The sequence below is a fragment of the Pan troglodytes genome, chromosome 3 (genome assembly GCF_028858775.2).
Source record: "Pan troglodytes isolate AG18354 chromosome 3, NHGRI_mPanTro3-v2.0_pri, whole genome shotgun sequence".
NCBI classification, from domain to species: Eukaryota; Metazoa; Chordata; class Mammalia; order Primates; family Hominidae; genus Pan; species Pan troglodytes.
In genome coordinates this window covers 174843005-174858289 of record NC_072401.2, presented here as the reverse complement: position 1 = coordinate 174858289, position 15285 = coordinate 174843005, and the positions used below count along the sequence as shown (strand labels likewise).

The 15285-nt window shown below is 44.4% G+C and overlaps 1 protein-coding gene across 5 annotated transcripts in view; it reads right to left on the bottom strand.

The window, feature by feature from the left end:
• Positions 1–11082, bottom strand: part of GALNT7 (polypeptide N-acetylgalactosaminyltransferase 7) — a 155189-nt gene extending 144107 nt beyond the window's left edge. Inside the window, exon 1 of one of the 5 annotated variants that reach the window (XM_003310602.7) lies at positions 10328–11082. In XM_003310602.7, coding sequence (XP_003310650.1) covers positions 10328–10453 — 126 coding nt within the window. In that variant the 5' untranslated portion in view covers positions 10454–11082. The remainder of the gene's footprint in view (positions 1–10327) is intronic. The other 4 variants (XM_009448579.5, XM_063809993.1, XM_063809994.1 and 1 more) reach the window with 4 other exon arrangements.
• Between the last annotated feature and the right edge of the window lie 4203 nt (positions 11083–15285).

Genomic DNA, 15285 nt, shown 5'->3' with positions numbered 1-15285 from the left:
AAAAGGAAAACTAAAAGTTAAAGGAGAATTATTAATACAAACAGTTTAATAAATAAAAATGCTGACATACCCAACTTCTGATAAGAGTGAACTCGCTCCAAAAAAGTTTTGGCAATTTCTCAGTTACTGCCTATTTAAGATATACTTACATAATAAATAATACCATTTCTTTTTATAAGATACCAGCGAATACACAGTTTTCATAGGAAGCATAGCTTTACCAGTGAATACACAGTTTTCATAGTAAACAGCTATGCATAAAAAATAATTTCATAAAGGTAACTACAAATGCCAAAATTACACTTAAGCCAGATAATCACTGAGCATGTTAAGTTTACTACTGAAGACAGTAGCATACCTCTTGAGGCTCAGATGTATTCCTAAACCCAGGGAATTGGTAAAAATTAAAATTAAAAAATGACTAGGTCATCTACTCTATTCTCATACAAAATGGTTTCCGATAGTATGTGACTTAATTTTAACTCACCCAGTTTAAAATATTCTTGGTAATAACAGATTCCTATTGCTTAGAAGCCTATTCGCAGACTAGTTGGTATTGATATAATACTATAGTTAATTGTACCTTCTAGATTTGGGAAACCAGGCTGCTCTGCACCAATTCTATAAACCTAATTAGATAATGTAAAGTTAAATTTTTCCTCAAGTTTCAGTGTACCAGTTCTTGTATTCAGTGAAGTGAATCAGGTCTCCCTGTCGGCATGTTTAAATGCTTCTTGGGAGTGATGCTTGAAAATGCTTCGAAGGCTGGGGAGCCCAGAAGGGAATTTATAATGGTGCAGAAATGAGAACATTTCTCATTTGGAAATATTCAGGATTCTTAGCAAATTAAGCAACTGAAAGTTAGCTCTTCCCTTTCCAAAAAGACATAGGCCCTAGGTGACTGCAGTTCATGTTGTCTCAGTGTTGCTTTCAGGATCACAGGGCTGAACTATAATTTAATGATAAACCTCATTTTTAAAAACTAAGAGTATTGAAATGCTGAGCATACATTTTCTCTACGCTGAGAATGCATAGTTTTGCTATTGTTTTTTTAATATCCTTCAGTCAAATTAATGTACTAAAAACTAAAAATTGCCTAATGTTCTCAGAATAAAATTTATTTTCCAACTTTAAATATTAAATTGGTTTTCTAGTCACAGCTTTTCAAATCACCGGATTTCAGACATGAGTAAAAAAAGACTACTATGTGTTGCAATATCTATCTTATATAGTATTATATATGATCACAACTAAAATATATATACATAGGTGTCTGTGCGCGCACACACACAGACTTGTGGGTAGGGAGAGGTGGAAAGGCACATAAAGTTATGGTAGCCCAGATATAACCAAAAATGGGTTAAGTTCCTCTTTGATAGTTACAGTTCTCTAATAAAACTTTTTCTCTATTTGTATTTTTCCCATAGTGAAGATGACTCTTCATGACCTGAACTTCTTTATCATCTGAACCAGTTTTTCTGGGCCACAATATTTACTGAGATGCTAATGATGATGCTGCTGTAGTCCCTCTCTAGACCAAAGTACTACTGGTTAGGTTAGCAGGCAGGTAATGCTTCCACAGCCACTTGTTTCAGCTTTCATTCTAATCAGTTCTCAAATATTTTAACATTTGAATTTGTTGATGGCCCTGTCCTTAAAGAAATTATTTTTGCTCACGGTTAGGCAATATTGTCTAAGTCATTTTACTTCTGTCTATGCCTTCTTTCATCTCTCCCCACCAACCTCCTAGAGCCTAAAAGAAGGCATTTTCCATGTTTCTTCTTAATACACACATTTTTCTCCTCCATCCACACAGGCTCCTTTAACTTACCAACCCACTCCCTGTGCTTCAGACACCACCCTCTGGCCAATGAAATGCATCCACTTCTGATTCCATTCTGAGCTCCATCGACCTGGTTAAGACACCTTCACTTGACTGACCTGTGTTCTATAAAATACTATATGCCAAACCAAACCAAATTTTTCATTTTCATTTTGCAGCCCCTAAATCTATATAACCTCTAGACAGGCACTCCTCAAAGCATGATCCCTGGACCAGCAGCATCAGCATCCCCGGGGAACTAGTTAGAAATGCAAATTATCTGCTCTACCCTAAATCTACTCAATCAGAAATTCTGGGGATGGGGCCAAGTAATCCGTTTTCTCACACCCTCTAGGTGACTCCGAAGCCTAAAGAAGTTTGAGAGCCAGTGCTTTAGACAGCTGTATTCCTTCTAAAGGCATCAACATCCTTTCCTTTACCATCAAGAATGATTCCTCCTCCCACTGGGCAATTCTATTATACTTCCATAATCTCTTCCTCTGTATTCAGTTTCTAGGTCCTTCTCCTTAGTTTAAGCTTCATTATATCCTTCGGACATAATTCTCTCCTCACTAAAATCTAGCTTGCACTGTTTCCAGATTATTCCTTATAGCCCAGCTCTGACCATTCAAAGTCTTTCATGGCTCAGATTCTATTTATCTTTCTAGAGTCCTCTCTTCCATTCCACCCCTCTCCAACCCAATTTTCAGCCATGTAGTCCCCAGGATTGGTCACAGTTATTTATGCTGTTGCACACAGTCTCCTCTGTCCTCATCTCTCCAGCATGTCTTTTTATAAGACAAGCTCTCTGACAGCATCCAGTCCCATACACTAGATGCTCCTTTCTCTGTGCTCCCACAGGACTCAGTGGACTTAACTAATACAGTTTTTGTCTTACCCAGCACAATTGTTTACTTGTGCATCTGGCCCACAAACTGTGGCCAAAAAGGGTTATTACTCATTTTATTTATCTAGGAAAATACACTTTAAGCAAGACATCCATATAATTTACCATCCAACCCAGGACACTTCTGAGAGTGAAAGGATAATAATGGCTAATGGGCAGCAAATGTAAACTAAAACAAATAATCACCCTAATAACAGACCACAGGAGCCACACACCCCCATCATCTGAGTCCTGACTACATCTTCAAGCTCATCCCATACTGTACTCCCTCCAAACTCAACAAACTCCAGCCATACTGGCTTCAAATACTCCAGCCTCATTCCAACCTCAGGAATTTTGCACTTCTGTTCCCTCTGCCTGGAATGCTTTTCCGCCAGATTTGCATGATAGTCTTACACTTACTCCTGAAGACTCTGCTCTGGCCATCACCTTCCCTGACATTCCCTGAGTGGTCCCTTCCACCCCATTCTCTTTCTTTTTGTTTTTAATTTTTTTTTTTTTGAGATGGAGTCTCGTTTTGTTGCCCAGGCTTGAGTGCAGTGGCGCGAGCTCCACTTACTGCAACCTCCGCCTCCTGGCTTCAAGCAATTCTCCTGCCTCAGCCTCCTGAGTAGCTGGGATTACAGGGGTGTGCTACCATGCCTGGCTAATTTTTGTATTTTTAGTAGAGACAGGGTTTCACCATGTTGGCCAGGCTGGTCTCAAACTCCGGACCTCAAGTGATTCGCCTGCCTAGGCCTCCCAAAGCACTGGGATTACAAGCATGAACCACCGCACCAGCCTCCCATTCTCTTTCATATTACCATGTACAGATGTTCCTCGACTTACCAGGGGTTACACCCTGCAACAAACCCACTGTAAACTTGAAGAATCATAAGACATCTTAAGTCCAGATGTGCTCAGACTTATGACAGGGTTACATACCGATAAACCCATTGAAAAGTCAAAAATCGTAAGCTGAATCATGGTAAGTCAGGGACCATCTATATTGTCTTCAGTGTTTATCTGAAATTACCCAGCTAGCGTCTACATATCCACCTTTTAATGTAGCCCATGTGTACTTGTCTGTGTTGTTAAAAACTGTAGTGCAAGATCAGAGAGCACAGCTCTGAAGTTAGAACACCTAAGATTGAATCCTGGCTCTACAATTAATTAAGTGAATAAACTTGGACAAAGAGTTCACCTCTCTATACCACGACAGTCTCATCTATAAAGTTGGGATTCCATCGGACTTGCAATAGAGGGTGGTTGTTACAAATAAACAACCAAATACATGTAGAATATGTATTAGGCCCAAAGTAAGGATTCAATATATGTAAACTATTATTGTTGCTGTTATTACTGAAATCTTTAATTTAGTTACTTTTCAGATTGTACATTCATTCTTCAGGAATGAGAATCGAAATTCAAAATATGAACAAAGACAATTATCTAGTTAGGAGCTGAATAATCACAGTCATTTTCCTTCATTCAATAGCTACTCAAATCTTGCTGACCAACTTTTTTAATAACTCAAGTTAGAATTTCCACATATTCTGTTTACAGATGGCTCAAGCTCAGAATTTTGCTTTTCATTCGTGAATTATTTTCTCTCTTCCTCTTTCTCCAATTTACTATTGTCTAACAGTTTATACAGGAACCCAAATCGTATCTCACACGTTATCTCCCATCCCATGCAACCAGCCTAAGTCACAAAATAGACTGCTGTTCAAAAGTTTTCATTCTCTCTTTACTAGTAACTGTGCATTCCCCAAAGGCCATTTTAAGCCTTCTCCACCTACTGGTTTGACTACTGATGAAACATATCCTTGTGACAGTTCTTGTATTATTTCTTTACATTGCTACTGGATTAAGCAATAGCTCTCCCCACCCCCAACTAGATTGTGAGAGCAGGAACTCCCACTTCAGGTGTTATCAGTATTCTTCATGAGGTCTTAGGGAGGGGAGGATGGGGATGGGGGAGGGGCAAGCAGGTGGTAACAGGGCTGATGCCTGACCTCACATAGACCACTGGATGGAAAACATTTCCACAGAAGTGATAAATACAACAATTCTTAGGAATTCGCCAAACATTTCCGAAATGTTCAGACCTATGTGGGAGACATAAATGGATGTACCTTAGTTTCTTTGAAAAATATTTAATATGTGCCTTCCATAAAATTAGCACCAGGAAAGATGGAGGAAATACTCAACAAACAGGAAACATGAACCCTGCCTTCAAAGGGCACATGGTCAGTGGCTGGAAGCCTTGTTTGGTTTAGAGGACACTTTAGGAAACATGAAAGCTTCTGATTATCAACCTAGAAAAAAATGTAGATGTATGCAAAAGTTCTGCATTAATTTCAGGAAGTCTATAAACCCCAGACTTCTCAGACTTGGTGATGTGATATTTTTAATCATTATTATGTGTGGGGGGAGAAGGGGGATGGGACACTGAAAACAGCAAAGGAAACAAAAACCAATCCTAAGGTGTATAGCCTGGGAAACTGAGAGAACAGTGACCACTTAAGACACTATACTTTCACTAAGTGATAGCTCCATCCCTAATAGTATAAACAGAGCTTCCATTTGAAGTACAATCTCATGTTCAAGGGCAGAATTTTTCAGGTTACAACTGATCATCACTGAGATAAAATGGCTTTGGTAAGGTGGAACTTGACTGCCAGGGTAATCAATTCAGCCACTAATCCTCATTTAAACTATATTCCTTTCAAACCTGTTAGCTTGCCTATCACATAAAACCTCTTGGCCTAGTAGTTCCTGAATTAGTCCTATTACATACACCCTGAACCTAAGTGGCATTAATGACTTGACTAAAGTTGCATTTGCATATCCAGAGAGTCATTAGTTTACACACAGCTTCTCACCAGTACTGAATGTTTTAATGCAGGGGTCCCCAACCCTGGGTCATGGAGCATAAACCCTATTGTGAACTGCATGCAAGGGATCCGGGTTGCACACTCCTTATGAGAATCTAATACCTAATGATCTGAGGCAGAACAGTTTCATCCCCAAACCATCCCCCACCCAACCCAACTCCCCCAGTCTGTGGAATAATTGTCTTTGACAAAACCAGTCCCTGGTGCTAAAAAGGTGGGGGACTGCTGTTTTAATGGATCTGTCAACATTTCCTTTAAAAACCTTTATTTTCAGAGGCTTATGGGTCAACTGTAGACAGTCACTCAGGGCTAAAACCTGGGATAAATGGTGTTAGTCTGGGACATAATTTATTTAATTAAAGGAACTTTCTGTGCTTTGCAAGTCCAAGCAGATAATCTTAATAAATGCTGACCTTAAAATATCCAGAGGACAAAGATAAAAAAAGAAAAAGCTTCCCATAATCATAAAATACAATACAAGAAGGTATACATTTTGCTTTGAGAACTTTCCATAATGAAACAAATAATCTATCATCCTAGGCCTCCTGACACCTTCACTACCATATCCAATAGCCAAATCCTGATGCCTTTGCATCTTTAGGAGCTCTTGAATCAATTTATTTTTTTCTATCTCTACCACCGCCCTGCCAATCTAAGCAAGGATTATGTCCCACCTGAATAATGACGACCCCCACCAGGACTCCTGCTACCTGTTCTATAGACAAATACATACTTTCTGTAGGCAGCCAGAGTGATCTTTTCAAAACACAAATCCACTCTTCCCTACTTAAAATCTTTCAACGGCTTCTCACCGCACTTAAGATCTCCTCCTTAGCATGGACTACGAGACCCATGCTTTCCTGTGTGGCATCATTCTACTTGTCACTCTCCACGTTCCAACAATATTTATCTCCTAGTTTCTCACTATTTCACTCATGCTACCTCCTGCCTCAGGACCTTTGCCCAAATGCTCCTTCTCAAGAATGCTGCCACCCACTTCCAGATTAACTACTTTTCTTGAAATGTTCAGATTTCGCCTCAAAAGTCAGAGTAGGCAGCTAGGCAGACATGAGCAGGGCAGGAAAGGCCCCCCACCACCAGGAATGTCAGGCAGCCATCAGGTGATGGTCAGGCCGTTGTTAAACTGTCTCTCTGAAATAATAACTGGTCGCGCAAACACCATGGAAAGGCAGTCTCCCATTAGATAGAAAACACCTAAAGCTGGTTATCAGCAGGTTCCCACTAAGATCTCAGGAGTTGGGCAAGTGGGCTCCAGCATGTGCACTAATAGGCAAAATGGCAGCTTTTAACTAGTATATGCCCTTCCTCTAGGAAGGCTCAAATTGTAAGGGAAAAATGCCTCAAGTGAGCATGAGTAAAACTTCAGTAAACACACTGCATGCAGCCCCTCCCCGCTGCTGGCAGGCCACTGCGCATGCAGACAACCCACCCCAAGGGAAGAATCACGGGAGAAGAAACGCAAACCCTGGAATCATGCCAATGTATAAAACCCCAAGTCCAGGGTCAGACGAGGTACTTGGATTTCTCAAGTAGCCCACATGGCCTTCTTCAAAGTGTACTTCCTTCCGTTCCTGCTCTAAAGCTTTTTAATACTCTCACTCCTGCTCAAAAATTTGCCTCGGTCTCTCACTCTGCCTTATGCCCCTCCAATAAATTCTTTCCCACAGGAGGTAAGAATCGAGTTGCTTCAGACCTGTATGGATTTGCTACTGCTAACAGTCATTTCTTCAAGTAAGGCTTTTATGACCAAATTCCTCCATTTTCTTGCCCCCTATGGTTTTCACTATGAAAGCAGTAGCACAATTTTTATTTATATATTTATCGAGGTTTGATTGCTGTGTGGTTTTTACAAGATCCATGAGATTAAGGACAAGGAGTATTTCCTTAACAACTAGTACCATGCCTGGTATATAATTGGCACTCAAAAATGTTCAAATACATCAATATTTAAAATCACACAACAGAATATGATCAGAAATGTAAGGTCATTTTTCACATCATTCACTTCAGAGAAAGGGCAAGAGGCCCAGAGATGGGAAGGAAATAAGAAACATGTTTCTTTTGTCTTGACTCCACAGGTGGACAGACCTAAAACAAGGAAATAGTGCAGATGAGGAAGGACCATCCCAAGTTGTCAAGGCTGTAACAGAATTTAGTGTCTGACATATTCATAGTTCAAGACAAAAAGTGGCACAGGGTGAATGGAGCCACAGGTACAAGCTTGCTGGAGTAGAGGCAGAACCCATACCTGGTAAACTGGATCGTTCAGGCTATGTAAAGGGATCCAAAAAAGTCCATGTGTAGATCAGCATTAAAGAGAAGCAGAGATCTCACCATGGGTGGAATATATGCAACAGTCATCGAAGTAAAAGAACCACAAGGGGGAGGAGAAACTCAGGAGTCAGAATCCTCCCTACAGGATTTGTCCTTCTAGCACTGTACCTTAAAAGCTCCTAGGTTAGTCTTTATTAAAGGAAGGCAATAATCCCTTATTTATGCTCTTATTATTTATAAGCTACACTTTAAATTGCTTGTATTACTATTTACCTGGGAAGCCAATAAAAGGGTCTTTCTTGCTCTTCTGATACCTAAGCATTCCTCTTAATGTTAATTATGTTAAGTCTTTAAAATCTACCTTTTGTTTTTGACAAATGACAGAAATTACACTGGATCCACTGAGAAGCTTTATCAAGTACACTGAAACAAACAAAAAATCAAGATATCATCACCATATAGTATTGAAATGGGCATTATGGCCCATCCTTTATTTGCACTAATAAAATATTCCACGAGTTGGCAAGTGATGCTGATGTTCCGCCACCTCTTTAAAAGATCATCAGAAGGGCGGGACATTCTGAACCTAGCTAGTTTTGTCAGTTTTTCGTCAGTTTCTCTACCAGAAAATAGGGGGTTAAACATTTCTAGCTACATGTAAAAAGCCATTTGATGACTTAAAACAAATATCCTCAATTGCAATATTCAGTTATCCTTTGTCAATAAGTCATATTGAGAGCAAAATTATAAAAAGATCACCATCACTCCATGAGCTGAGAAGCTTAAAACCGCAAATGTACTGAAAAGGAAAACTGATACTTTTTATTACCATCAATTTAGATGACTTAGATGGGAATCTATCCCAGATATTACAAAGGGATTCCACTGCTGTAGAGACTTCAAATACTAAAACTTTCAGATTACATCTAATCTCATGATATAGGCGAAGAGCTGATAATGGGATCTCCTCCTAGGATTCTTACTCTTGAAAGGACGCCACAAGCCTTTTTGCCCAACTTCCTGATGCTAACTTTCCAGAAGGAAAGTTAAATAAACATGACATAGAAGCGATGCTCATCACACTTGCAAAAAGCACTTTACAACAGAGAGAGCGACTCGACTCCTCCTGCAGCCCCGCCGCCTCGGCGGTCGTGAGCCCCTCATACCCTCTCCTACCCCCACTGGCAGCCGGCCCAGTTGGCTGTCCCGGCGGGGAGGAGGAAGCAAGTGGTGCAACGGTTCATCCGGGGGGAAGCAGGTCAGGGTCGGGGGCGAGGCCGGTGCGTGCCGCCCGCTGCCGGGTCAGGGAAGCCGCAGTGCCCGCGGTCCCTTCCCCGCGCGGCGCGGCTCCGGGTAACTAATGTTCCGAGGCGCCTGACTAAACCCTCCAAATCCAAGGAATGTCAGCGCTAACACTCGCGCCCTGGGCGGCAGACAAATGCGTCCCAGCGGAGCCGCCGCGAGCTCCGCGCCGCCGCTCCCCTCGGCGTCGGCCTGAGCTAGCCGGCAGCCGGCGCGGGGCGGCCGGGCGCCGACACAAGTTAGTTTTCCGGCCCAAGCAGCCCTGCCGCAGCCAAGGAAGAGGAACTGCTTCTCTTCCCCCGGACAGCGCCCGAGCACTGCTAGAGAAGGGGCTTCCCCAGGCGCTGAGGGCTGGGGGCGGCGGGCGGGCGGGGCGGGGACGCCCCTCCGCCATCTCCGGCCAACCGCCCCTCCCTCGCCCACGGACGCGAGGGGGACCGGCGGTCCGGGCGAGGCCTCGGCCGCGCATCGCACCCCGGCTCCCCGCCGCCGGAGTTGAGGGGGAGGCGCGCTCTCCGTAAGAGCCGGAGGCGGGGCGCCATCGCCCTCCCACTCCCTGGCGGGCGGGCCGGGGGAGCCCGGGGCTGCGAACACCCCCAGACGGGCGACTGCGGGAGGGGAGGCTGGACCAAGGGGCCTGGTCCACCGGACCAGCGGTGGCGGCATCGGCATCTCGCCTCCTTCAGGCCTGCACGCGCCACAGGCCGCAGCCTGGACCAACCCCGCGTCCCCGGGCCGTGAGCGCTGCGGTCCCGGCCCCCCAGAGCGGGACGCCGGGCGGCCGCGGCCCCCCGGACCCGGCTCTCCGCCCGCTCCGCCCGCAGTCCCGGCGCGGAGAGCGGCCGCCCGAGCCGCTGCCGCGGCAGCGCGGGTGTCGGCGGCGGAGCCCGGGGCGGGGAAGAGCGGAGGAAGGGGCGGCGAGGGGGCGGGCCGGCGGCGGCCAGGGAGGTCGGAGTGCGCGGGGCTCGGCACCCCCTCGGCCCGCGCTGCGCCAGCACCACCTGCGGAGCTGCGGTGCCCACGCCGTGCCGCGACCCCGCCGCCCCCTGCTCCCTCCACACGCGGGCAAACAAAACAAGTTGCCGGTCGCTGCCGCCGGAGGGGGCCGGGCGGGTCACTCACCCTCATCCTGCTCAGCGGGCTTGGGTCGTCCGGCCGCGGGGTCAGGGAAGACCAGAGGACCACTAGCCCCAGGAAGCTTCCCACCACTAGCAAACTGCGTAAGATGAACCCAATCTTCAGCCTCATCTTCCTCCGGCGGCGAGAGACTCACAGCCCGGCGCAGCCGCCGCCACCGCTCTCCCCTCCCTCCTTCCCCCTCCTCCGGCTCTCCTCCTCCTCTTTCCCCCACCCCTACCGCTACGGCTGCCGCCCTCTCCGCTGCCTGCCCTTTCCAGCTCCAGATCCGGAACTCCCCTCGGCTACACCTTTCCCCGGGCTCTTCCCTCCGCTCCTCCCCGTGGCCCCCTCCCCTCTGGCGGCCACCGCAGAGCTCCGACTGACCCGTGTGCCTCGCTCTGCCAGGCTGCCTTCCTCTCTACCTGCCCCCTTCCAGATCCGCAGTCCCCTGCTCTCCACGCGAGCCCCCTTCACAGTCCCTGCTACCTTGTAACTAACTTGCACTTTCCCCGAGTCCGGTTCTTAGCCTTTGCCCTGCAGCTCAGCTCCTTAAAGCTTTCAGATCCCCAAACTTTTATTGTAATTATGGACCATAACTCCGTCCTTAACGCCTGTGCCCTCCGGGATCCCCTGGCCCGCCGCCCCCTCCGTTGGACCTGGAGTCGCTCTCGTCTGCACCTCTCCCTTAGACCCACTTCCCTGAGCCCCTTGTCGAGAGGCTTTCAGGAAGCCAACCAGGAAGTGGGACTACCGCTGCTGCTGCAGCAGCTCCACGTGGCTGATTTATAGCTGAAGGGTTTTTTTTTTTTTCCTTCTTATTGATTGTTCTTGCTTTTTCACACGGCTCCTTAAGGTGGTGAATTTGTAACCGAAAGGCCCAGGTGAGATGTGCAAATATCACTGGATTGGAGGAGCTCACTTGGAAAGCCAGTATTCCTCCTGAGCTAATGAAAAGAAAGGCTGTCGTCTTATGCCAAAAGCAATACCAACCTTGTTCACGGGCTGGTAAGTTTCAAATCCAAGGACCACGGATTTCAACTCCACCCTCATTGCGTCCCTCAGATCTGATTTTTGCCACTTGATTTCTGCTTTTCAAACGCCTTTTCTGCCTGTGTTACCTAAATTACACAGTAAAGGATATTGGCAAGTGTTTAGCCAAATGCCCCACCCTGAGGAAATAATTTTCCTGCCCATATCTCCCAATAAAGATGTCTATGCCTTTATAGCAGAATGTATGTAATTACATTATCAGTGTACTATACCCTAAACTGCTAATTTAAATTTAAGTCGAACAAAACGTTTTAAGATTTTATCCTAAGTTTTTTGGGGTTTTTTTTCTTTTCTTTTCTTTTTTTTTTTTTTTGAGACGGAGTCTCTCGCTCTGTCACCCAGGCTGGAGTAGGGTGCAGTGGTGCGATCTTGGCTCACCGCAACCTCCACCTCCCGGGTTCAAGCAATTCTCCTGCCTCAGCCTCCCCAGTAGCTGGGACTACAAGTGCACACCGCCACACCCGGCTAATTTTTTTTTTTTGTATTTTAGTAGAGACGAGGTTTCATGGTGTTGCCCAGGCTGGTCTCGAACTCCTGAGCTCAGGCAATCCGTCTGCCTCGTACTCCCAAAGTGCTAGGATTACAGCTGTGAGCCACCACACCTAGGCTATCCTAAGTTTTAAGATGGTAACAGCTGATTCTTTTTTCTCATACTGTCTCATATCTGCAAGTTTTTTGCTTTAAAACAAAGCTCAGTTATGTAAAGTTTTACAGTGAAACAATTTCAATTATCAAGATAGATAAAGAATTGTACCAAACTACCTTCATGTGCTTTTTGGCTTGGCTTACAATAGCTAGTATATCAGGGAGTTCTGTAGATGCCATAATTTCAGAATTTCCACAAAATATCTGAAGTGATATCCTCATGAACAGCACGGTTCCGGAAATGTAGAATGGATTGTAGTTAGGTGTATTATTGGTTGGCTGAAGGACTGTACATCATATTGTATAAGAGTCCTGTATTATATAGAGTACCTGGAAGAGGGACTGTCAAGTGTTAAACACAAATCACTGCTTGACTTAGCATTTATATCAGCCCCTTAGGTTAAAACCAGTTGTTTTAAGTAGAAGATGAGAGATTTTGCCTAAGACCATTTTTTTGTGTGTGACAGAGATCTAGAGTGTGTAATTCACGAAGTATGAATCTGCTGGGTAATGTGATATGAAAAGCGAATGCACCATTTCTTGGTGATGATTCAGGTCAGCGTTGGGACCCAGGAATCTCCTGTTAATCAGTACCCTGGTGATTTTGATCCAGGTAATCTGGGCACCACCTTTGGAGAAACACTGAAAGGAAGCAAGGTTGCGGGGGGTGGTTGGGAAAAGTCTTATATGGATATCTTTGGAAGACAGAAATAGGCTCATTTATGGACTCAACTTGAACTGTTCAGAAGTGAGGTGGACTCCTTTTCTTTTTTATTTATTTATTTTTTGAGTTGAGGTCTTGCTCTGTCACCCAGGCTGGAGTGCAGTGGCACATCCATAGCTCACTGCAGCCTGGAATTCCTGGGCTCAAGTGATCTTCCCACCTCAACCTCCCGAGTAGCTAGGACCACATGTGTGAGTCATCATGCCCAGCTAATTTTTTTTTTATTTTTTGTAGAGACAGTGTCTATTATCTGGTCCTGTTGTCAAGGCTGGTCTCAAACTCCTGGCCTCCAGCGATCCTCCCTTTTTGGCCTCCCAAGATGCTGGTATTACAGGCATGAGCCACCATGGTCCACCTGGACTCCTTTTCATAGGAGACAGTTCCCTAGGTGGAGACTGGGCTTGAAACAGGTAACTTACAAGGCATCTTGTGATCATAAGAGAATAATTCCATTTGAAATCAGCAGATGAAGTCCACCTGAATAATTAAGTCTTTCACTTGTGTTATTTTCACAGGGGAGACAGTTTTTTATTCTTAAGAAGGTAGGAAGCTTTATTTTTACTGTTATGAGCATAGCTGGGCAAGTATGCAAATGGAAAGTGATACCTATCATCAAAGTATTGAGGATGGTCCTTTGAAGGCCCTAGTATTCTGAGAACATCCTGCCACCACTACCACCCCCCAACTTTAGTTTTACACATAGAGAACTTAAAATATGTGTGAAAGAGTGTATAGTTATACAGTTGTATATTGATGAATAGGTATATAGTTGTAAAAGTTTATGTTTCTCTGAGTCCTAGTAACTTTTAAAAGAAACTGCAAGTAAACTAACACAGGAACAGAAAACGAAATATCGCATGTTCTCACTTATAAGTGGGAGCTAAATGATGAGAACACATGGACACATAGAGGGGAACAACACACACTGGGGCCTATTGGAGGGTGGAGGGTGGGAGGAGGGAGAGGATCAGGAAAAATAACTAATGTGGGTACTAGGCTTAATACCTGGGTGATGAAATAATCTGTACAAACCCCCATAACACAAGTTTACCTATGTACCAAACCTGCACATGTACCCCTGAACTTAAAAGTTTAAAAAAAGTGCAAATATACCTTAAAACATATGCCCATTGCAGTATTTGCTGGGAGGCAGCCTTTGTAGGGTTGACAGAACTCGTTTAGAAAATGAGGAGCTACAGTCAAAGCTTCAGTCAAGATAAATCACGTACCTCTCTGAACCAAGGGCTTTTATCTGCCAAATAGTGATTACAATACTCAACCTTATGATGTTCTCAAAAGGAATAATTGAGATCAAGTACATATACAAATATAAAGTACAATTAGTGTAATGGAACAAGTCTCAGGTGCGTGTGGCTATAATTCTTGTTTTATGAATGCTGCAGTTCCTGGGATAATAGTCACTAAAGAAGAGGGTAGAGACTAGAACTGAATGAGATGGACATAGAGATGGCCAAGAAAAGCATCGTCCTCTGCCAAGTCATGGGGTCATGTGTGGTGGATGGTGACATGGTGTCCTCAGCTCAGAGTCCAGCTGGGGGCTCAGAAGCAAGGTAACTGAAGGGAGGGAATTATTTGAGCACCTAGTGTGTGTAAGATGCTTCACATTTATTACTTCACCTAACCTCTACACAACCTGTTGTGGGTATTACTGGTCTCAAGCTGGGATTCAAAGCAGGTTTTTCCAACCTCAGAATTCTTGCCAGACTGATTAGCCTTCTGCATCTGGAACATAAATGTTTTCAGGCAGCATAATGTGCAAGAGGTCAGAGCCTAAAGCTTTGTTATTTTTTAATTTCTCCACCATGTCAACTCTGTTACAGGGAAGCCCAGCAGAGGGAATTGTATCCATTTTGGGGCTACACTACCCCAATGCTATGCTGCAGCCAAGCTGAACTTCTAAGTTTCTAAATGTAACTCACTTACCTTCAGGCCTTTGTACAGGGAGTTCTTTTTGCCTGAAATACCTTCTGACATCTTAACATTACGCTTAGATGTCGGTTACAAAAAAGCTTTTTCTAGACTCTCTCACATGTCCCACTCCACACCCCTATATCTCTTCCCACCAATGTACTAGGGTAGGTATCCTGCTAGGTACTTCCACTGCACCCTCTACTTTTCTTCCCTAATGATTACCACTATATTGTAATTGCTTAATTTCTTTTTCCTATACCCAGATAAAAATGTGTATGAAGGTGGAGCCTTGTCTATCTAGTTCGTTATTTGTTATCCATGTCTGGTATGTGGAAAGGGCTCAGTGAGTATTTCTTGATGGAATGCTGAATGAATAATGGGATTGAAAATATAAAAGGCAGACAAAACTTAGAAGAGGGGCCAGGTTTACGTCAATTGCTATTCCTCCTCACTGGGAGGTTTTTCTTCCAAGGATAAAACTTTGGAGGTTTTATTAAATTAGAAAAGTGATTATTTTACATATGGTCATCATCATCAATTGATAGGCTGTTGTTTCCCCCTTACTCAGCATCCTACTAAGGCTGCTTAGAACTAAGAAGAAAGGGTAATT